The sequence below is a fragment of the Nilaparvata lugens genome, chromosome X, assembly GCF_014356525.2.
Source record: "Nilaparvata lugens isolate BPH chromosome X, ASM1435652v1, whole genome shotgun sequence".
Classification (NCBI taxonomy): Eukaryota; Metazoa; Arthropoda; class Insecta; order Hemiptera; family Delphacidae; genus Nilaparvata; species Nilaparvata lugens.
This window is the reverse complement of record NC_052518.1, coordinates 20,715,121-20,741,214: the sequence shown is the minus strand read 5'-3', so window position 1 is coordinate 20,741,214 and position 26,094 is coordinate 20,715,121. Positions and strand designations below refer to the sequence as shown.

The window sequence follows — 26,094 nt, the reverse complement described above, 5'->3', positions numbered from 1 at the left end:
ATCAATTGATCCGGATCATTAAAGTGATCCGAACCTACCATCGATACTATTACAATGCGGCGCTTCCTAACAAGATGGCGGATTTTGGCTTCAGGGTATAGCCAAGTTTCCGTACTGTATGTATACTGTTCTGCTGGTTAGCCCCCGACTTGAGGTTAATCGGTTTATAATTTTACACAATTGAGGCCCATGAGTTTCCAATCTTGTCTATATTGAATTTAATTGGCGTAACTGTCTCTCTGCCTGTACAAAGGTCAATTTATGCTCATTTGATTAACATTTTTGTTTCTTCAGTGCAATATCACTATGGTTGCTCCATCAGAATCATCATCAAAAGGCGTTATTCATTTCTTCAAATCTTTGTATTATGATCCGTTTAGATGGTAAGCATGAGTTATTTGTAATTCTTGTCTCTCAATGTTTAATTATTTATACTGTAAGCCATATGACCAGGTGACAATACTTAACTATTACTAGTTCTCATAGGAATCTAATCCATTGCCGTATTGTGGATTTGAATCTACAAATTATCCAGATATAACCTGCCTAGTGAGATCGAGATCCACGTTGGGGGTCGCCGGTGTAAGTGCACGTCCAGTGCCAACATACCTGTCATCAAATTTTTGGTTGGGATCGATTTAGTAGCCTATGTTATTTTGAGCACAAAACTACACAACTTTACATGCATTTAACCTATAAGTAGCTAAGGTTAGGAAAAGCTTTAGGTTAGGAAAGCTTAGGTTAGGAAAAGCTTTGGGTTAGGAAAACTCAGATTAGGAATGTCATAATTTGATGATTTCAATAATCAAAATGGCTGCTACTCATAGGTTAAATGCATGTAAAATTGTGCTACTTTGAACTTAGTTTATTTTAAAAACAATAGTGACCGCCGTTTAATTTTTGTGCTCAAAATAACATATTAAATCGATCCCAACCAAAAAATTTGATGACAGGTATGTTGGCACTGGACGTGCACTTTAGCCGGGTCGCCTTCTGTAATCCCTTAGTTTATCTCTTGTTTTAAGTCGATACTATTTTATTACCCCCCCCCCCTCTCTCGTAAAAGATTTTGACTTTGAGGTTCGAGTTAGTAGAATATAAATAGAAAAATGGGTTTATTCTCTGTTACAACATTATCAATACAAAATCTATTAGAAGTATATTATATAACACACATTACCGGCTTCATCACAAAATCGCCAGAGGAAAGTCGGAAAAAAATAACTTATAATTGTAAAAAGCACCATGAATATGATCAAATGCATAATGACCCCATAGTACGTTTTACAACAACAGTGAACATGATCGAATTTTCAAAGTATGACAACCATTCAAGAATAAAACAAATATAAAAAGGATGTTGAAAAAAAATAATCAGTGCAACCTAAAATCACTTGATGAGCATCACGACAAAGTAACAAATGATACGGTAGCTCTACCAATTAAATTCTTGGGTGAAAACATGTATGTAGGTCCAGGATTTTTTACAACAGGATGTTGATTTTCTTCTAATCTTTGTCATGATGTACATGATCAATTCTTCCCTTGATTATTTACCATCACCAAAACATTTCTTCCTCCATTCCTTCAAACATGGGCATCGAGCAATAAAATGGTAGATATATCCTCAACCTTCTTCAGATTATACATCGAGCAAATAAAGTACCTATTAGGTACCCATGGTTTATAATTCAAATTAATTATTAGCGTGAGCTAATGAAAAATTCTCCTCATAACCCACATTTATTTGTCATTTCTAAGGCTGGCCTTATCGGAAGAACATAAATGATAAACATGCGGCATGTTATACATGTTTATCATGCACATACACATGTTCATCATCAGCGAGAGGTTTCCAACGTAATACATTATAAACAACCAATAACAATAAATATAAACAACTTGAAAATTACATATTATAATTTTAATAGAAAAATAATTTATCCTCAAATAGAGCAAAGAACGAAGAAAAACTAAGCTCAAAGCATCTGAGATACAAAAACCTAACCTCAACACATTTTTCTCGAAGTGTTTTGCTGTGATCACAGATTTGATGACACAACAATGTATGACGTCTGTGTATCATGCATGCTCTACCGTTAGTGGCCAGCATGTATAATTTTTTCACTCAGCTCGGAGTGTTTTGTATCATGCATTAAGTTTAACTTTTCCCACTCGTGCATCACATATAAATTTATCTCTATGAAACTTTTTCAAAACAGACAATATTTTGTTTTTGAACGACTCTTTTCAAGATAGAATCTAGGCTATAGATAGATAGATAGCCTCTCTTCTATATAGGCTATATACCTATAGATAGATAGACTCTTCATACTAGCTGAGCTAGTATGTTGGACGATAAGTTTCGAATGGTTTCATTAATCAACTTCAATTTCAATTCATGTGTTTTTAATTTTTATTACATATTTTTTGAGCTACTACACAGATGAAGTTCGTTGGACGATAATATTGACTAGGTAACTCTGTTATCTTTCATAAGGCGAGAAAGGATATATAATCAATATCACTATACATCATGGTGAAAATCTAAGGAAAAACTCTTGTGCAAACCATTTGGAATATTGTAAGAAAAGCGATTCCAGCCGGAGGTTCAATAGAACAGCTGACCAAATATTAGCGGCATTTTGATTGAGTTTTCCAGACCGGGGGGCTCACTAGGTACTTATTTCAAGGGTTACAAGTTAGGCTAGTGTGTGAAATCTGTAGTGATAGTTGAAACGATAACAACTATTTTTATTCTTTCATAGCACTTGCATTTTCTTCATTATTAACCCCCCCCCCCAAGGCCGGGGACACACGAACGGTTTTTTGCCGGCTGGTTTTATTTGCCGGGCGAAGTGCAAAATACACAGGAAGGCATGGAGGACACACTTCAGCCGGCCGGCGAAAAACCGGACCCGGCGAGAAAATCAGCCGGAGAAACAGCCGGCCGGCCCTGTCCCTACATCTACCACTTCTTCAGTAGTTCAAGAAAATTTGTATTCCCCATACTCTGACACTGGTTTTTAGATAATTATAATGAATTGCATGATATTATATTTTACAAATTATAAACCATCTTATAAATTATATGCTTATCAGTTTATTAAATTCTTATTTTAAATGCTCTTTTCTATTTATTTCCTATTGAAAGCTTTACATTAAACAATCCGTTACAAAATGGTTCTTTAAAAACTTCCAAGTGGAATTTTGAATAAAAATTAATTATTTATAAAATAAATTAATGAAATTAATATTACTATTTCATTTATAATTTGATGAGATCTTACAATAAACAACTGACATAATGTAATCTGATCTGAAAAGTTTCATAAGGGTAGTATTTTGTTAGGTAGGCCTCTTGAGGTGCTCAAAAGTAGTTAAATTACATTAGCCTCTCTCATTTATTCATTGTAAGATATCAAAAAATTGGCGTTACAATTATATTATGTTTATGTATGTTATGTTCATTATACAGAGTGTTTACGAACTGCCTACCAATGATGTAGGGCTCTAGGGCATTGTTCCTGCCTGCCTAACAAACATATCTAAATATCATATTCAAATTGTCCAGACGTCTTCAGTTTGTTTTATGAATTTGAAAAATTATATAAAAATATTCTGGTACTTTTGTCTAGTTGTTATAAATGGTTGTGCAAAGTTTCAATTTCTTATGTTCAACCATTATTTAGAAAAAAATAGTGAAAAAAGCAAAATTATCTAAGTACATTAAAATTAAACATATTCTGTTATTATTGCTGCCGTGTCCGGTGACCGTCGAACGGCAGTTGCAGTGTGTTCTGGTATTCAACCGGCGCTGGATCCGGTGAAACAGCCTTAGGCCAGGGACACACGACACGGCAAAACTGCCGGACCGGCTGTTTTGCCGGATCCGGCGCCGGTTGAATACCAGAACACACTGCAACTGCCGTTCGACGGTCGCCGGACACGGCAGCAATAATAACAGAATATGTTTAATGAATTTAGAAGGTTCTCAGTCGCATTTATGCAATGTTACTGTCAAGAGCTCAGAAATTGGCTGTGCTATGTTCGCTCCACCACAGGAGAAAGAGGAAATGATGAAACTTTGGGTGATTTTTTTATAAATTTTCAAAACGGCGGCTATTTAGAAACTTTGAAAGTCAAATTTCACAAAACAAGTACATTTTACAATAAAATGCAATGATATGTTGAATCTTACAGATCATTTAGAGTGTTTACGAACTCCTTACCAATACTGTAGGGCATTGTTCCTGGGTAACAAACATATCTAAATATCATATTTAAATTGTCCGGAAGTCTTCATTTACCCACACAGCAGTCATTTTGCTTTTTTCACTTAGCCGGGTCCACTCAGATTTTCTCGCCGGGTCCGGTTTTTGCCGGCCGGCTGAAGTGTGCTCTTGTCCATGCCTTCCTGTTTATTTTGCACTTTGTCCGGCAAAAAACCGTTCGTGTGTCCTCGGCCTAAGATAAAAATCAATGTATTGATGAATAATATTATTTTTTCATATTTTTCAGGAGCCTGGTGAAGAGTTTCGCTTTGGCTGCGATTGGTGTTCAAATTTCTAGAGAGTTTCGTGGATTTCAGCTGATGCCTCCTGCTCAATAATCACTCAACAATGAACTTCTTAGTATTTCTCTTCTTTTTGTCCGTAATCCTAGTCGCTAATGGACAAAAACCAAACATTGTCTTATTTTTAACGGATGATCAGGATGAACTGCTTGGAGGAATTGTAAGATTTTGACTGGTCATTCATTTCAGAATATAGATAATATCAATAGATGAATAGCAATGATATTTTTAACAAGCTATTATAGTATTCCTCAAGCTTTGTAAATATTATTTCATTGTCAATTTAGCATTTTCCTGCTGTATTCTCAATCAGCAGTCTATTAGCATTCCATGCATAAAATCAATATATTTATGATGCACACCAAGTGTGATATGCTATCAAAATATTTCCCCTCTTAATTGTCCTGGTTGAATTTAAATTTTTTTCGCTACTTAACTGTATTTATTTTAATCGGCTATTATGATTGACGTTCACATGTAATTAAGAAACCTTTCTCTGTTGTTTATGATATAATTGTGACTGTTCAAGCTACTGTAAAAAAATCCAAAAAATTGGAAAACAACCCAAGGAAATACAACGATTCATTTGAACTCTACAGAAAAATCATTATATTATGATGTTATAATAGTTGATAATATTTTTTATTTGTATTTGCCCTAATTTCTGAATATAGTATCATGTGGTAATAAAATGAAGTTTTTCAATCCAATAATCCTCAATTTGGTTCTGTCGCGGTTTTCCTAGTTCTAGACATTTAAAGTCATCAAATTGTAAGAATTATTGAGTAAAACGAGTGATATTGTTCTACCATCTATTTATTAATATAACAAGAAACTAGCTGCTGTTGTTATACAATCATCATTATATTTCAATAAATGAATGGGTGTGACAGTTTGTAGTTTCTTATTCAATAACTATTTTTCAATAAATCGTATTCACAATCTCAATTTTACTTCTTCACAGGAAGCAATAATTTATTACATTATATATGTTGATTCAACTACCAATAGGTCCCTCAATTCATGTTTCAAATTATTCAGTAGGTACACTTATATCATGGAATTGTAGAATTAGATTTTCTTCAAATATTTTGTTTTAAACAATTATTGTTTGGTTTTCAAATATTCTATTTTATATTCTATCAAATATTCAATCATATTTTAGGTACCAATGGGAAAAACTCAACGACTTATTGCCAATAAAGGTGTTATTTTCTCAAATTCGGTAAGCTTTCTCCAAGTTGATCTTTGAATTTATTACAGCAAAATGCACGTAAATATACTTATTCATGAAGAACTTGCCGTAATTTAGCTTCAGCCGCATTTATTCAGTCCAACCACAGAGTAGTTCTGTATAGTTGAGGGGTTGAGGCATACTATTTTTTTACAAAGTAACAAACTGAATGAAGGTCGATCATCGGCCCTTGACTAATCCTAGAAAAGGGTGATTTGATGGTCATGTTTAGGGGGTTTCATGAAAATATAAAAGCTTTGTTAAACAAATACAGTTTGCGGTTCACAAGATTTTAAATTTCCATGAAGCAAGTTTATCATGTCACCTTTGCTTACATCAAATTGACCCATCATTGTAGTAAATTACTGATGATTTAACGAATTCATCAAATTTGGGCAATACTTTGAACTCTCCTTTGTGAGTCTGCTACTTTGTATATCATATAGTAGATAACATATCTTATCAAGCCTACTGTTTTTTTGGTGAATGCATGTACAGTACCATAAAATCTTACCATAACTTTCACTTGAACCATAATCTACCATTAAAACGTTTTGGTCTAGTTACATGGCAGTAGCTGAGAGTAATATGTGCACATAGAACAACGATTATGTGATGGATTAGTGCTTGTCTAGTGTGTACACATCTTATTTCCAGCTTTTCCGTTTCATAAGTGTTTAAAATGTTCAGAAATATTCCCCAGGTTCTCAAATTTAAAAATCCTCCAAACTTCAGTAGCAATTGAATTAAAATAATTGATTGAAATAATGAAGAAGTGTCATACTTCTACAAGTATACTTATTTGGTATTCACTTTCTACTGTTATATACTTTCTACTCCTTATATTTATAGAGTTTTAATTCTTCCAGGGGGGGTGCGTTCGAAGCGATTGCCCCCCTACCACTTTTCCAAGTGGTGTTTAAAAAAAAGTGTTGAGGTTTTTTGAAGATTAAACTAAGGGTGCAAGTTCTAAAAATCCAATCAATATTAAATAATAAAGCCCTCAAATACTGTTTTCAATTAAAAAGTTCAACAATTTAACGGATGGGGGAAGTCCTCCGGACGACCACCCCAATCGCCCCTCTCCCCCAATGTTAAAGTCCTGGATCCGCGCCTGAATGCTTCTCAATCAATCAATGTCGACCGTTTGAAGTGAATCTCACTATGGTACAAAGCACATTCATTGTAATTTGGAAGTGTTTAGAAACTTTTGGTCACACCATAATTATATAATTATATACACCATAATCTGTCACACTATACAGATATAAATATTAAAAGGGTTTCAGTCACAAGAAGTAAATTTTTGAGAAACAAAAAATAACTACATAAAGTGAAATGAGAATTGTTGTCACCATTTTTGACTACTGTCGGTTATTCTCCTAGGAAACCTGGATTATTTAACACGGAGAATACCAATATGAATAGAATAACTATCATCGTAAGGTCATTTAAAACAATGTAAATGATGCCTTTTAGCATTTATCAATGGGCATGAGAAAGGAATGAATAAATTCCAGCAGTTATTAAGTTGAGATTACATAATTTTTTTATATTTATGAGTTTACATTGCAATGAAAAATTAAAAAGGAATTAGATGAAAAATTGGCGATATTATAGTATGTTCACAGTTCATTAGCATCTTGAACAGCTGAAGATAGCCAGTGAATCAATTCGTTATAAAATTGCACATCACTATGTGTTATCTACTTTATCAATTTCCGAATGTCAGTCAGCTTTACCTCCTTGATCGGAACTTTTCGTAATGGATAAGCTTGGTTAGGAGGTGGTAGCTCAGCAGTTCAGCACATTCTCGTGCAGATTTCATGAATAATTTGAATCAAGTGCATTGATGAGAGGGTGGAGGGTGAGCTGTGATGTAGCCTTTCCTGTCACATTAATATAACAAATGATACAGTGCAGTGTACTTATGCCAAAATTAATTCTTTGGCTGTTTCGATGGATACTGTTGCTTTCTTGTAGTATTTTCCCCACCATTTCTAGAAATCTAAGATATCTACAGCCTGAATTTCTCAGGAGTTGAACAATTCACGATAAGCTCAGTGATATCACGAATATTGTACAGTCGATCATGTTGATCTTCTTGTTCAAACTTGGTACACAGGTCTGTCTAATTTTTTTTGTGTTTCGAGTAAGTTTTTCCAGGGTTTGCAGGAACAAAAAATGAACTTGACAGTGTAAGCTTAAAAATTCTCAGAATTTCTGTGTTGTCAGTAGCAATGGTGTCTGATCAATTCTTCATCTATGACTGGACTGTTTCCTGATTTCCTAAAATATTCAACCGTGCTACCAATATTTAAAAAGGCGATCAAAGTCAATTCAGTAACTATCCACCAATTGCCATTTTATCAGCATTTTGAAAAATTATGAAATTGCAGCTGCTTCTAGATTGATTAGGTTTTGTGACATGAATAACCTACTTCACACTGATCAGTATGGTTTCCATAAGGGCAGGAAGACAACTGACGCCATTTATGAGTTTGTATCGAGTCTCTCATTGGCTGTTGATGGATCACAGTTTGCTGCTGCCATCTTCTGCGATTTATCAAAGGCAATCGAGTGTTTGGATCATGCTATTCTGTTGGAGAAGTTTTGCTGCTATGGTGTAGTTGGAACAGCTTATAATTGGCTTAGCTCTTACTTGATTCATAGACAACAATGTGTGAAAGATAGGGTATCACTTAGGTCGTCTTCCTTTTCAAATTATAACAAATGGAGTGCCTCAAGGATCGATACTTGGGCCTCCACTATTCATTATTTATGTTAATGATTTTCCTGGATCAGTCTCCCAGTCCAGATTAATAATGTTTGCTGATGACACGACCGCCAACTCAAAAATCAAACAATTTGAATTGTAACATAAAAAACATAACTATTTGGCTTAAAGCAAATGGCCTCTCTCTCAATCTCAGTAAGACATATTATGTTATTCAATCTATCTCAATCTCTTATCACCGTATATTATGCCTACGTCTATTCTCATCTTTGTTATAGAAATATTTTCTAGGGAAGTTCAACTGACAGTTATAAAATATTTTTAATTCAAAAAAAGATCAGAGTAATTTTTGGGCTAAGAGCTAGAGATACATGTAAATCTATTTTCCGGGACTCGAAGATCCTCACTCTACCTGCCATCTATATCATATATTAATTTTTTAAAGAGTAATATCCATAAATTTAATTTTGGCACAGACATACATAACTACTCTACGCATAATCAGAACTTTCTATCATTTCCAATTTCTAATTCACAGACATGCCTCCTACGAAAGAAACCCTTCTTATTCAGGAATAAGATTGTATAATAAGTTACCCGAGACCATCCGTGAAATAGAATCATTCCAGCTGTTTAAAAAAACTATTAAGTCAACATCAACTTGTGATGTAAAATTACCGGGAATTTAAGATCGAGGAAATATTCCCAGGGAACTTGAGGGAAATATTCCCAAAAATCATAAATTCCCGGGAATTTACATAAACTTGGGTAAATTTATGATTTCTTTAATCTAAAATGATTGAAAAAGACGTTTTATATTACACAAGGTCTCAATCACCTGTTATACAACAGATTTATGTAAGAAATAAGGATGAATAACTTATAAATTTTAATAAGTTCAAAGAAAACAGTAATTTGAAGTTCATAGACTGATCATTTTCATGAAAGATGGAAGGAGAAATGAGCACTCAATAAATTTTTCTAAATCATTATTAATCACTAATTAATTGTACCACTAATTATCATGCTACTTTCATGTCTTACATGTTGAATAAGATTTTTTATTTACTAATAAATGCCTATAAATCAGGTAAACAAAGTCAACAAAGTATTAAGTGTAATTCAACTTTCATAGCATGATTTTATTCAATTTCACCGCACAAAAATAATAGAAACCCCTAAATATAAAGATTAGAATAGAATATAAATCCAAAAATTAGAAATGATAAAATAGACTAAAACCAAAACAAGAATATACTTGAGTTTAATTAATTCAATATTAGAAAGAGAATAGTTACACCGCTCACAGCCTTTCAAGAGTCATTAAAGTTCACTTGTAATAAGATACAAACTAGTCCAGGCAACGAATGCTCAAAAAAAGGAAGGTCCCTACCTATAGAGGGAAAAGTTTGGAACCCAATTTTTGACCTGACAGTCCTTTTAAGGATAGTGAGGGGGTAAACATATCAAAAGTCCTCACCCCATGTACTAAGGGGGTGGGGGTGGTTTTAAAGTGCCATATATATATATATATATTTTTTGCATATATCTCGTTGAAAATTTCAAACACAAAATTGAAGCGTACAAGTTTCATTTTCAACATTTTCCCATATCTCTCATAGTTTTCTAGGTATGAGCTCTCGAAGGTATTTTGATATGAGGACTTTTGATATGTTTACCTTCCAACTGAAGTCCAAACAAAGCTGTAAAGTCAAATATTGTGTTCCAAACATTTCCTTGTCTATTGTTCTATTGTTGTTGAACTGAAGATTTTATACTCAACACTATAACAGCTGCAACAATCGTAAGGAGATGGGTAAAATGATGAAATAATATATAAAATTGAAGAGAATAATGATAAGCTCATAATCAGCACATATTTTTTCAATCAATTGTTTTAAAGTTATAAGGCCATAAAATGAAAAATTCGAAGCTGGAAGGGGTTTTCTTCAAGAGCTTCGAGAGCTCATTTCTAGAAAAGTATAAGAGATATGAGAAAAATGTTACATATTTTTGCTCTTATAACTCGGTAGCAGAGTTTATCGTTGATAGATTTTAAGATGAAATTTATTTTATTTTGAATGAATAAGTCTAAACCTGTGACTCAATGGCCCATATGAATAAAACCAGAGCAAATGCTCATGAGCAAGAGAATGGAGCATAAGGTTTTGCTTATGAGCAAAAGGTAGAAGCAAAAGCATTTGATCATTTCTATATGAATAAGCTTTACCTTATACTCTTACCTTATGCTCCTGAACTCTGGAGCAAATGCTCACCTATTTTAAAGATTTTTCATCAGCTGATTCGTTTTTGTAGCCTTTGCTTTTATAGCTCACGGAAGCGCTAAATATGCAAGTATGGGGCACCGCTTGTGTTTGCGTCGTCTGCTCTGTTTTCTATTTATGAATAGAGTTTTAGGTTAGTTGAGTTTAGAATTTTGAAATAATAGCGTGAAAAAAATGTAATCTGTATAATAATCTTCAGCATATTCTTATAACATCAATACCCTTCTTATAATCGTCTACACTCTCATCTTCTTAAATGCCCATTTCCTATTTTGTGATGGCTATCTTTATATCAGGTAGCTATCTTTTGTAGGAATAATGGTCATATATATCATGGTTGAATCTAAAAAGAGTTTTATGGTTCTCAACTATTGGTTGTGATCGTATCTGGTATAGTTTCCTCTTCCTCATACGAATTAGTTCAGCCATTTTACAATGAGCAAAAGGTGATAAGCTGCTCCAGACTAGACTCACCTTTTTTGAAGCATTTGCTTCAAAAGTTAAGCAAATGCTCTAGTTTATTCATACAATTACTTTTGAGCAAATGCTCAAACTATTTTTTTGATGCGTATGAGCAAAACGTTTTGCTCACGTTTATTCATAGAAAATGAAGCAAATGCTCCATATTTTAGAAGTATAAGCAAATGCTCAACTTTATTCATATGGCCCAATATGTATTGATTTTATTGTTTGTTATTATAAATGCTCTTATATATTATAAGACCAATTTGACAAGTTACGGTACCAATCAAATGTGAATATTGCCAGACAATGATGTAATGACAATGTAATGAAATTGATTGAAATTAAGCACTATGCTGCCTATGTCGACTATAGCCTATACCGTAATAATATACAGTAATAGAGTACATCTACTGCCGTTAATACAGCGCGGCTTTATAGAGTCGTCGCTTAGGACTTTGATCTTTAGAGTAGCAAAAGTCTTATATGGCAAATATATTGTTAATCATTTGGAATTTAATTTAATTTATTATTATGCATAAATTGAATGATCGCAATCACATGTTGCTTTTCATCTTCAAAAACATTGATCTACAGTTTACCTATGACTTGTTGAATTGCACAACATTCAACATAAGCCTCTTCATTTCATTGTAGCAGACTATGTAAGCTGAATTTTTCTACACATTCAAAATTTGTTAAAATAGTAAAATATGCTACAAATGTTAACGAATTGATTTATTATATTCATTACTACAGTTAATAATGAATACTCCAGACTACAGCATTTAAATTATCAAAGTATGATATTTTTCAGTTTGTTAGCACTCCGCTCTGTTGTCCAAGTAGATCATCAATATTGACCGGACGATATGCGCATAACCATGGCACATTCAATAACTCCATTAATGGTGGATGCAATTCTCATGAGTGGCAGACTGTTCATGAAAAAAATACATTTGCTGTGCATCTCCAAAAGAATGGCTATAGAACTTTCTACGCTGGGAAGTACTTGAACAAGGTAACCGGTAGTTTATAAGTAAACTCAAGTTAGTCAAAAGGTAGCTTCACAACCAACAGTTAACCAGAAGGCCAGTTTCAAGGAAAAGATCGAGCCACTTTTCTGCACTTATGGCAGACCTTAGCATCATTTGGAGAATACAAATAATTTGTGGAGATTTTTCAATCCACACGTCAAGATGCTCCTTGAAGACGGAAGATTTTCCTTGGAGCAGGCCTTCGGATTTACCGCAATATGTAGATCCACCATAGGGCGGGCCACATCTCTAGATGGTAGTGGCCACACACAGGTTTCATACATTGCTGTATCTCAATTCATTTGAACAAATTTGAATAAGACATGGGTTTCTTGTTTTTGCGTGTCCTATGTCACATTTGTTCTTCATAAATTTATTCGGTTTTATCATGTACTAGTTTTGTGAGGGTAAAACCTATCTTAATGGTGGCATGTAACAGTCAAGGAGGGGTATTGTTCTCCCTTAACCGTTCCATGCCTTCATTGAGATAGGTTCTACCCTAAAATGAAAACTTTAGGCATTCGTCAGGGTGTTATAAAGGTTAAAACAAAAAAATGGTACGGTACTCTCAAAAATTATTATTTTTAATCTTAATACTATAAAAATAACTATGAATTGAATTTTATTAATACAGTAAATGAATAGCCCAATCTCAAATAGATTTTGTGTAGCGGGAGGCTACACAGCAGAACAGTTACAGGTGAAAATCGACTTTATCATCACTCAGTTAGGCGTGATCAAATCTGATGTAGAATCTATTCGCACTGAACAAAAGGATATGATTACATCCATCGTAAAATGCTTTGAACTCATCAATGATAATGAAACCGTTATTTCGAAGCACGAAACAAAAATAAACTCTTGTTTCACAAATATTGAGTTAAATTCTTCTGAGATAGCTTCCTTGAAATCAAATATGAACAAAAAGTGAATGTTGACATTGCGGCTTTTCAGCAATATTCTAGGAAAAACTGTATCAATATTGTTGGTGTTCCATTTTGAGTAATGAAAACATTTTTGACATTCTAAGGAGGATAAAATTTGAATATACTGATAATATGGTTGACAATTGTCATAAACTTTATAGTAAACCGAACCAGGACTCATCACCTTCTATCATTGTTAAATTTGTGAGAAACATTGATAAACAGAATTTTCTAAAATGTAAAGTTAACAAAGGGAAACACTTTGCAAGTCAGTATTTTATTTCATCTATTTTGTTTGTTTTTCTTGTAATTTGATACAGTGGCTAGTGATTATAGTATTGTGCCTGAAATGATCTATTTATTTTTAAATTATAATTATCAATGATTAATTTTAATGCTAGAATTTTGCTTATTTTGAAGGTTTTGTTGAATTATTGTAGTATAGTCAACAAACGTGCTATAAAGTAAATTTTTTTGTGATTCACTGTTTATAGATACTTCTATCATAGTATTGCCATAGTAAAAATATTTTACTGATTGTATGGTACTTTCTATTGTCATCCGATTGATAAGAAGTGTAATTATTGTATTTTGAAATTGTTTTGATGAAATAAACATCTATTCTATTCTATTCTATTTTCCATCATGAAAAGGTCTCAACATCAACAAATCAGATAGGTTCGGTATTAAATTATCTAAATAATATATAAAATTTTATGAAAATGTATCATGAATGCCCAATTTATGTTATGTAATCCATGAAAGCTAAAACGATATATTCAGTTTAAATTCATATTATTCGTTACAAATGTCACCGATACTTCCTTTGCTCAATTTTTGTCAACACAAAAAATGCTGACAGTTTTGTGGCGTGCGTGACAGTGCTCTCCAGTAGCGCTGTCACCACCAGGTTTTTAGGGTCCTGGGCCCTGCTACTTTCATAGGATAATATTATTAAATAAATACGCAAATTCACCAAAACAATCTTACTCTATTGAAAAAATCCCATAACAAACATCTATACTTTTTCTCTCTCTCTAAACATAATCACTCCTCAATCACATTACTAAAAACTACATCTCACTATCTCACGCACAACCTTCCTCTAGCGCGTCTCGGAACGTTCTCCCTCTAGACGGTCATCACTCTCTCAGCTCACCAGTTCAAAAGTCCAATTTGGTGGCCTGAGTGATGACTCCGCTATTCTAATAATTAATAACCTATGAGAGCGGGGTGTTTGAATTGTTACAGTTTGAAGTGAATCATACAAAAGCAACTCCGCGATAGTTCATTTCAAGCTGTTTGAAATTTCTCTCAAGTATTTGAAGCTATAGAAGCTAATAACTATTTTTCAATATCAAGAGAGGTAATAGGATACAACATAAATAACAAGGAAATAGTGTTTATGTTCCTCTTACCAAAATTGATACTGTATAAAGTAGGCCCAATGTTGTACATTTGTAGGCTATATTAGCCTACTCTCATGATTCTGAGAAACACAAATCGAGAAATCAAAAAGTACCTACCAGTTTCATTTCTGTTTATGGAGCGGGAATATTATAGAATAATAAATTATAGACTACCGTACTGTGAAAATGTGAGGAGAACTTGTCAATGTTATCTTCTGAAAATACGCTTTTGAAAAACTCATACAAGCAAGCAAAAGCAAACTTCCATACCAGTTTAATAGTAAAAATACTCTCAATGTAATTTTGACAATCTCTATTTATAAATTTCCAGTACGGTACAGGCAAAAACGGTAGTCACATCCCTCCTGGCTGGGACTGGTGGTTTGGACTTCACGGAAATTCAGTCTACTACAATTATACGTTATCTGTGAATGGAACGAACCATTACTTCACCGATCAATATCTAACCAAAGTCATCGTAAGTAATCATAGATTTGCTAGAGTTGAAATATTTGAAATACAGATGTAATAAAAGATAAAATTGGAGGAAGTAGTGGGGCATTGTTACTCACAATGTGTGTGTGACAATCGTTTCGATGTGGTGTAGGCCTATTATACTAATTACAAGTTAGAGATTTTGTGCAAGATAAGACTTGAAAGTGGTAATAGGGGATTGTTACTAATTTATTATTTTATGACAAATACACAACAAATATATAGCTCATGAGTCTCAAATGCCTAGTTATACACTGTATATTTCCAATTTCTTTATGATTTTTGGAGTTGATTGTTACTCAGAGTGTGTGTGACAAGCTAATTTGAAACAGTTAGGTACCTTGAAAATATGAAACACTAGGAGAGTAATATAGGGATAAATTCAAGTGAATATTCAATTGCAAACTCAAGGACACATGAAACTGCAATTTGATTAAATTGACATTAAAACATTTTATAACACGTTGGCTGTTAATATGAAGTTGATTATTATTTGAAAATAGAACATCCTATGAATGCCAAAATCGAAGGAAATATTCAATAGGAAAATCAAGGATATAATTACCGTACATGAAATTAAAAATCCTATAAATACTAAAGGAAAATCAAGGACTCAAAACAAACTTGACTGGAGTTGTCTAATTTTCAATTAATTAATTCAGAGTTGACAAAATAAAAGCCTGTGAATGATGAGTAATGTAATTTACGATTGTATTGTATAAATAGTGATAGTAATTCATTTACGATAATATTTTACAGAAGAATTATGGTCTGGAATTTTTGAAATCACAAAGCAATCTTGATCAGCCGTTTTTGATGGTCTTGGCAACACCAGCACCTCATGAACCTTTTACCCCTGAAGATCAATATAAAGGCCATTTCAAAGGAGTAAAGGTACCTCGTACGCCAAATTTCAACTATAAATCCGGAAAAGTTAGTCTTATTTACGCTTTTTATTCATTTTTTTCTGTTCAAGATGCAGCTTGAAACTTTCATGTACTCGATACCTGACAAATATGGTTGCTTAATAAATAATAAATAAATTTTACTGTAGTAGACCAATATAGGCAATTTACAAAGTTATAGTAATGAAATCAAAGTAATAGTTTAACGTTACAAAGTAGAATTACATTAAGTAGAATCGAAAACCCCATTCAAACAATAGAAAAGTCTCAAAACTAGCCACTCAAAAAGTTGTTTTTTTAAATAACCATATTTTCACAACATTTGATATCCAATGGCAACTTATTGTACTATCTCAAGCCGATGCTGTCATAGTGTTTCATGCTTATGACAAAACGTTGATATGAAATATCAATGTGGTCGCTTTTCCTAGTATCATAAGCATGAATATTGGATTTTTTCTCAAGTTATGGCGATTTTTTCTAGTATGCATGATTAGATGAAATATATAGATCAAAATATATTTATGACAGTTGAATTTTTTTTTTTAAAGAGGTCAACAGTGATCTTGATACCCTGCACCTGTCAATATTCTGATTGCATTTCTCTGCAAAAGTAGGAACTTATCGATGTGGCCGCTGTTTCCATATTCAAAAATTCCGTTTGCAATTATGCGTTGGAAAAAAGCAAAATATGAGTTTCTGAGGTATTTTTCCGGTACAAGATTCTTCAAATGCCTTGACAAATAGTCCAGGCGCTGGCTTACATTGAGCATACATGAGAGAGGCAGAGAATTTGACTTCGGATTATTGTTAGGGGGTCTTTAGTGTATATGAAACTCGATGTCGTCATATCCCAGGGTGATCCGATCTTGCTTATGTAAAATACGGCGTCCCCCAAGGATCAATATTGGGACCACTCCTCTTTGTGTTGATGATAATGATCTTCCTCTCACAATCAACAGCAAGACTGTGTTGTATGCTGATACATTTTTAATTACTACTTTTCTTAATTCTCATTAAGATGCACACACTTTACATAACATGACAGCTGATACCTTGGCGGAAGCTTCCAAGTGGTTCACAGCGAATGGCTTTAAATTAAACGAGGATGAAACATCTTATGACATTTAGTCTCAGGGATTACACAGATATCAATAACAATAGTTTTAAGCTCTTGGGCTTAATATTTAATCACAGGTTGACCTGGGAACCCCACATAAATTTTGTTTCTGCTAGGTTCTGTTCTGTTCTGCTAGAACCTAGCAGTGATTTCTGTGAATACTAGCTGTGCATTGCAAATAGCTTTTGTACATTGATAGAGAAATATCCTTTTCTATTTCTATACAGTTCTGAATCTTGGCCACCAGGAGATAGAATTTTTACATGAGTACAGTCTATACATCCAACCACGTTAGAAAAACGACGAATTTAAATAAAATCGTTTTTTGTTCTTAAAATTTCCTCATTTGTGGGCATTTGAATAAAATAAAACGCGCAAAGAGGCTAAATAGAGGGAAATTCTTTCCACTATTTTGCACACCGTACTTTTATGGACATGAATGATATCCTCAACAACATTTTGAAATGTTCCAGTTGCGTAGAACCGTAATCCAATAAGTAATTGGTCCATTTTCGACAACGGCTTACCTCTGTTGTTCAAATTATCAAAATTGGGGAGTAGTTCATAAATGTAGATCACTGTCTATTTACTAAACCTGTATCAAGCTATGAATTCACTGTCCGAGAAATAATTAAATGTGTCAAGCCTAATCCTATATTTTCTTACAGGTATTAACTCGAACATTTTATCATCTGAACTGCTCTGCTCTACCTAATTATATCTATAGATCCATTTCAATATTTATTAAAATAATAGAGCATCGAACACAAAACATTCAAACATAACCTTTAAAATAAATTTATCGATTCAGTATAAATATATTATTATATGCTGGATTTTGGCATTATTTCGTTCAATAAACAAAGCTATAACTTATACCATATGATTGGAATTAGGCCTACGGTAGCCAAAGAAGAAGAAGAAGAAAAAATGCTATAGCTATTGATTCAATAACTTTATCCAATCAATAAATCTTTATTGGTTTCTCAAACATATTTATAGAATTCATAGTTATGGAACGATTTATCTGTTCAATGAATCTGGCAACATGGCATGATCCAAAACCAGCACTCTCGTAAACAAACTTTATACATGGTTCCTATGGTAACCAACCAAATCTTGAATGTTTATTCCATGCTTCTTGTTGTGAGGTAATTTCCTACGGTACTGACATCTTTTGGCTGATGTCTCCAAAACAAGATGGCTGACACCAAATAAGGGCTAACAATGCTAAATATAGTGCAACTTTGATTCTGTTTTGTTTTTAAAATACTAGTGATCTACACTAATTTTAATTTTATTTTTTAATTTAATTTTTCTAACTTAATTTTTTGATTGGAACCAAAAATTTGACAAATTTATCCATTCCATAAAAATTTATAGGCTGGATTTTGGCACTATAGTTTATCGAGAGATTTATGGATTCAATAAGTTTAAGGAGCGTTCTAGAAACGCATTTCACATATTTATCTATTCAATAAAGTTATTGAATGGATAAACAGCTTATGGAACGACTGAGAAACCGGGCATATAGTTTATCGAGAGATTTAAGGATTCAATAAGTTTATGGAGCGTTCTAGAAACGCATTTCTCATGTTTATCGATTCAATAGAGTTATTGAATGGATAAATAGTTTATAGAACGACTGAAAAACCGGGCAAAAGGCTCTTTCCACTGATTTCATAAAAAGCTTATATTTCGAGCAAAATATCATGTTTTACGCAGTCAAATACCTTGCTCAGGTCAGAGAAGGCGGCCTGAGCAAAGCACCTGTTTTCAAAAGACTCAATTACAAATTTCATTAGTGCATCAAAGGCGTCAGTAGTAGATCTTCCCTTCACAAAACCAAATTGATGCTCCGACAGTACCCCAAGATTTACTAAGTATTCATACTCCTGTATATACATGACAATCTCTAGAACCTTGGAGAAGACAGGTACTATTTGGATGGGTCTATTACTGGAAGATTCCTCTTTAGAGCCCTTCTTATGAACAGGAACAACTTTGGAGACTTTTAATACATTGGGGAAAACACTCTGTTATACACCAGTTTAACTGGTCAGTACTGGCACTACAGAGTGGAATATTACAATTGGCATAAATATTTCAATTCGGAATGAGACAACTAATAGCAAAAACGCCTTGATACAACAGAAAACAGGCTTCCGACATAACTTGAAATTTCAAGTAGGCCTAATGCTGATTCATTTCCACTCATAATGTGAGTGAGAACGTATAATACTATCAAATTTTGTGTCAATTTTAATAACTTCCTCTCAAATTAAACTATAAATAGTTTCGTGTTATAAACATTCAAAATAAAACTACTTTCTTCTATGTTTAAAATGTTTGTTATTACATGTTTTCATGAAAACTTTCGCTCCTACAACGGTTCGTTCTATTAATCGTTGTTGGAATATCTAAATTCAGGAAGGAAACACTGTTTTTCATTAGATCATATTAATAAAATTGATTGATTGTTCTTTGTTTTAACGATTTACATTAAAATCATTTGAAATCTAAATTTTTCAGTCATGGTAGAACGTTTTCCAAATGAAAATAGCTTTTTTGAAATGAAAAGTAGAAATTTAAAACTCTGTAACCATTTTGCCACCTTTATAATCTCTAAGCGTGATCGTTTAACATGTTCCCCAATAATGAATGGTATTGGGCCCGCGGCAAGGTGAAAATACGCTTTCCATCACAATAGTTGGAATCAATTGTGATTCGGAATGAATGTAATAATTTTATAACTCTTCATATATTGTAGATTGAATGAGTTCACGAAGTTTTTAATTTCTTTAAACAGACTAAACATTGGCTAACTAGGATGCTGCCCGAAGTTCTCCCTGATGATCTCATTTCGAAACTGGACCAATTTCAAGAAATGAGATGGGAAACTCTTCTCTCAGTTGACGATCTAGTCGAATCTTTAATTGAGGAACTCGAAAAAAAATTGCTTTTGAATAATACCTACGTTATATTCACATCAGATAATGGATTCCATCTAGGTAGGGGCAATAATTTAAATTTAGGTTAATTTTAGTTAAACTATAATTTTCCATTGTATGTTTGCGGAATTTAATGGAAATATTTGGAGTTTCCCATTGAATTTTTCGGATTAGTAGTGATAGTTCATTTTTCAGATTGGTTACAAATAATATATGTACAAAATTTGATTCTTTGTTCTGTTCAATTATCGTACTTTACTCGTTTCACTCATCTAAGGCATTTTGTATTTGTCTAAAACTTGGGTCATATTTATTTTAGAGACTATAGAGAAAATTATAATATCTTCCAACATTTCCCAATTTAAACTGTGTTGTTCAAAAATGTAATAAGTATAGGTTTTTTTACAACAGTAAAGTGATGCCTTTCTACTGTATACTCTTTCTATACTCTTTCTTTTCTATATTATTATCTTTCCCTGTCCAAGCTAGCAAGTTCAATTATTGAATCATCTTTATGAATCATGATATCTCTATCTCTATAATTTTGTTATCTTGATATCTCTATCTATAATTTTGATATCTCTATCTATAATTTTGCTGTATTGTAAGCTATATAAGTGTATACGACAGTATATATTGTAATCTCCATAAATAAAGTACTCAATCAATCAATCTCCTCCAGAATTTTCTACTGATTGAACAATGTTACTATATTTTTATTGAATATTAGGTACGCTGAAGATGGACCACAGTGGCTTGAAACAGGTTTACACTCAACTCAACGTGTCACTGATGTTTTAAAAATGAAAATTTATAATTGTTATAATCAATTATCATTGTATATTGTTGCAATACTATTATTATTCAATACTTATGTACGACATTGTCTTATTATTATTATCATCATCATTTTTCTATTATTAAATGTTATTGTCTGTTTATTCTACAAATTATTTTTGATAATTATTATTAAACAAAAATTCAAATTAAATTCTGAAAAAATAAATACAATATCTCTGTAATTTCCATCTGCAAATTATTATTATTGTTTCATAATGAGTGATTGCTACTCTCTCTTTGTGATTTGTAACAATAGATTGTTCCTTTTTCTTCAACTAGATTAGATTGTATATTGCCCATTGAATTTGTTGATGTGGTCTATGTGGTTCTGAACTGATTATAAGACTTGATTGATTTGATTTTGATATTTTTCACTTCTCATCCATTTGCAGGCCAGTTTGGCTTACCCTGGGATAAGAGACAAATGTATGAAACAGACATACGGGTACCGCTCATTGTGAGAGGACCAAATATTCCGGAAAAAAAGCTGATGACTAGTCCAGTTGTAAATGTTGATATTGCTGGTACAATACTAGACATGGCAGGTGTACGTTATGATTTGGACTCGTTTGATGGCTTATCGTTTCTTCCTATTGCAAATACCACCTTGCCAGACAGTCGACATCGATCAATTGTCATAGAGTATCGCGGTGAAAGCAATAGTATCGATATCGATCCGCAGTGCGAGCATCTGATTGGTGATTATGGTATCAAGGTAAATATTAATATTTTATATTTAATTTCATACATTTCATTCTCACAATTTTTATTCAATGATTATATTGAATGTTAGACAGCACATAGCTCAATGTTCCCTACGAATTGCGTTCTGGTAATGAATATAGTAATTAGAAGTTATTTTCCTGCTGAAAGCAAAAAAAGTTTTCCTTGATCCCGAAATAATTGGATTTGAGAAATTCACTTTAATTCAAATTTTTTCCGAGATCATGACCTGTTAGTTGCTTTACTCGACTGATTCATTAAGATGCATTAAGAATGATTCTGAGAAATTGAGTTAGCAACTAAGAAAATCAGTTTCACCAAAACTTTGTATCACTAAGCATTTGAAAATACAACGATGCAGTTGTTTGCTCAAGTAGTACTCGGCTGGTAAAGTGGCATTGACTCCGCTAGAGACGGTTGTATAAAGTTATAGTGGAGGGATCTGAAACCGTATATCTCTTATAGTTATACTGATAATCTTAATTTTAGGTACGTCGTCAAAGTGAGGCTATCTAGTTTAATTTTCATAAATGTTTGAGAAGTGATTGCTATTCTTGTTGTGATTTGTAACAATATATTAATCCAATTTCTTCAAATAGATTAGAATGTATATTGGATTAGAATGGTATAAAAACATTTCCAAAATTAAGTGTCTACAGTGGAATATGGTTATAACGTCATTTAAGGGACCACACATTTAATGACGCTATATCAGAGTGACACAATAATATCCTTATTCTAAACCAATGAGAAATTGAAAAACATTGATTTTATATGGAAAACACACTCTTAATAAAGGTAATTTAGGAAACACATACTTTATTATACAGTATATGTATAACTCAATCTTATCTTAGAACTCAAGTCTAAGAATCAAAATAAAGTATAAATAAACAGTAATAAATAAACATAAATAAGTATACATATAATACAAGTATAATAAGTATACAATAAATAAACATAATAAAGTAATAAATAAACATAGGCCTTATCCAAGTACTAGAATGGAAATGGCAATTCACAACTTATAAGCACGAAAATAGGAAGTCCTACTGGACAAAGAAGTTTGTAATTTTCTTCTAAGCACTCAGTCCTTCTCGGCCCAATTTACTTGACGATATATTAGAGGTTTTGAAATTTACTGGCGATAAATCCGTGGCTTTTGCAATGTAAATTACTTGTAGTTTGGTGGGACCTATAAATAAATGACGTTATATCTGTGTTGACTCTATGGCCGAGGTCGCAATAACCAAGTTACACTGTATTTATTTTTTCAATAACAGAAAATTATAGATTAAATGAACCAATTTGAAAAATGCATAAAGTTTAGCACGAATTGTTTTACTCTTCACACTGATGAGTGAGCAAGGTTACAGTTCCCTATATATATATATATATATATATATATATATAATATATATATATATATATATATATATATATATATATATATATACATAATTAATTTTATTATCATATTAAAAAGGTGTTATTATTGTGTTGGACGATATGACTGGCATTTTTCTATTGTGAGAGATTCACATTGATCTGTCAGCACTCCTTATGAAGTGAATCCGACTATAGTGACGCTGGTGTTTTAATTGGCTTTAATCACAGATGCCAGTCTATGCTTTAATGACTTATGCTTTTCCTCTAAACAAGAATGAATGTCCAACAATTGACATTTTAAATCTCAACTGACATTCAGGAAAGTTTTCTTGGTGTCGTTTTACTAGAATTTTTGTAATTTTTAAAAATAAATAAGGATATTTATCCATGTTCCAATTAACGTGATATTAATTATTAATTCCTGTCACTTATGTTATATTTGACAAACAAGTGGAGATTCACCAAATTAGTGGATAAAATTGAATAATACCATTGCATAATTATTGTATGTATTGTATTGAGCATTTATTTTTAATATAAGCACCACATTGATGGGTCGATTTTAGATTTTTGATTGATTTTGCTCATTGAATTGCGCACTTTCTTCAAATTAATTCGATGATAGATATGCTATAGATTCTGGTTTCAAAGATTTCTGCAATTCTATTTTTGTATTTTGTATTCAGTATTTAACACTTCACATTTTTTGAACATTACTATTAAATTTATGATTGAGCTCTGCATCAGAAAATTTGAACCCTACTTACTTGTTTTAATCTTATCACTTTGTTTTTCACATTATTTAAACTAAAACTTCAACTTCCATGATGCTCTTATGAATTAATTTTTAGAACTGTTCATTCTTCACCATATGACTCCAATGCATTATAATGTGTTTATTTTTCTTGTTTTGTATCAAAGCTGATAATTTATCCTATGTTCGTTGGTAATTTGCAACGTTACAGTGTAATGTGTAATACATTCACCTCACAATATCATCACATATATTCCGATTTTTGATTAAATATTTTTCATGAATTGAATAGGTTTGATAAATTTCCCCTCAGGCATTTTTCAATCAACTTCAAAGAACAGTCATGCATTTTTCAGCCATAATGATGTATATTATATTCTATATGAGTTACCAAATTAAATATATTTTTGTGCATTTCATAATAATTGAACACTACCGTATTGAACTTAAATATAAGAAGTTAATCAGTTTACTCTATCAATGTCTATCTAAAAATGTTCAGTACAGATTTCAGTAATAAATATTTTGAAATCTACTTCCCTAGACAATGTTATTTTTGCAATGTTTAGTCTACATAACAGAAATTTAATACGAGTTTGATCGAAAAATGTGTGACGGATGTTTTAAATCATTCATACTTCCCTCCCTGCCTAACTAGTCTGTTTAAATTATATTAATTGGAATTGTTTTCAATGATGGAACTCACTAAAACATACATAAATGTAAAAAGTTTGCACGTTTTAATGCTTTCAGCCCACCTCATCCATCACTCTATTTTTTCGTTTTCTAGGGATGTCATTTCGAAGCTGCCTGTAAATGCCAGGATTCCCATAACAACACTTACAATTGTCTGAGAAAAATAAGCGATCCTGATAATTTTATTTATTGCGAGTTTGTCGACTCTGAGGTAAGATCATAATTCTTATATGTCTAAAATGGAATCTAATAGAACTTTATCAACATAATTCAAATAATTACATGAATCAAATCAGCTTTTGCCAAAAAAATAATGAATCAAATTACATACAATAAACCCAGAACAAAAAATTATACAATTCCATTTACTAATAAGAATACTGGATTAAATGAAATCTCTACTTTACTCCGTCAAAACAAAATCTTCACACTACAAAACACATTACATTACAATCATTATTACAATATATAAACTAATTCTTACATACTTTTCAAGTCTATTTGCATAGGAATCTGCTGGTGAAATAACAGCAGTTACTCAAGGAGATTCAAGACGTATAAGTTTACCGCTTTTTATGATGGTTCTCACTCAAGTCTATGACTTGTGCGTGGGTGATGAGGAGAAGAATGATAAAATAATTGTCAGGTGGAATGGGACTCGAACCCACGACTAGATCAACATTAGCACACTGGACTTGCAACGCTTCAGAACGACACAGAACGGAACGTTGCTTGCCATATCTTTCGTCCTTCATTGTCAATGTTAGATAAAATTGGGTTGAGACAAACAATTTTTCGATGAAATTTACTAGATTTATATCAAAACTGGAAATTTATGAAATTTAAAATGTTACTTTGAGTTTTTGCGATAGAAATTGACCCAATATAAAGAGACACTTGCTGTCTTGCAAAACATGTAGGGTTAATATGATGCTTGAAAGTGCTTAATTTGAAGCTGACTGGTAACACTTGTGATATTGTCACTTTTGTATTCATGATCATCAGCACTTCTAGTACTATGTGTTGTAGTTTATGATTAGTATTATAGTACTTGAATATTAATGTTTCAATCAATTTAATTATTACAATTTTTGTTGCAGTACTTTGCCGAATTTTACAACCTGGTTGAAGATCCATATCAGCTGAATAATTTGGCTCACAAAATAAAAGAAACAACCAGTCATGAGCGTGTCCATCAACTCCAAGAAGCATTGACTGCCCTATCTTTATGCAGGGGCATTAATTGCCATAAGACGTGAAATGATTTTGATGGTAGACTTTCAACGTTTTTTTTTATAGCTTATTCGCTTAGTTAATTAAGTAATTCATATTTTTGGAGACATTTTTGATTGCTTATGAATATTATACAAATATTTTAAAACTGTCGCATATAACCTTTTAGTTTAATGCTATTATGTACTGACAAAACTAACTTATAGTAGATTGGTTTAATCAATATATTAGATGATTGTACACGTACAGTAGTATAACAATACTAACAATATTGATAATTTGTAGACCTTTACTTCAATAAATAATACCTTCTCTCAACTGA

General features: G+C 32.4%; 1 protein-coding gene across 5 annotated transcripts; it reads left to right on the top strand.

The window, feature by feature from the left end:
• Positions 1 to 54: 54 nt before the first annotated feature.
• On the top strand, positions 55 to 26,094 carry LOC111049407 (N-acetylglucosamine-6-sulfatase). 5 transcript variants are annotated; one of them, XM_022335463.2, is made up of 10 exons: positions 55 to 383; positions 4,522 to 4,736; positions 5,742 to 5,801; positions 12,112 to 12,315; positions 14,998 to 15,144; positions 15,921 to 16,055; positions 19,996 to 20,197; positions 21,370 to 21,692; positions 24,634 to 24,750; positions 25,640 to 26,094. In XM_022335463.2, the coding sequence occupies exons 2-10, from the start codon at positions 4,623 to 4,625 to the stop codon at positions 25,796 to 25,798; spliced, it is 1,461 nt and encodes a 486-aa protein (XP_022191155.1). In that variant the 5' UTR covers positions 55 to 383; positions 4,522 to 4,622; the 3' UTR covers positions 25,799 to 26,094. The 5 variants fall into 5 exon arrangements, with proteins under 5 accessions (XP_022191155.1, XP_022191154.1, XP_039298918.1 ...); XM_022335462.2 differs by having other exon boundaries at positions 15,921 to 16,094; XM_039442984.1 differs by lacking the exon at positions 5,742 to 5,801.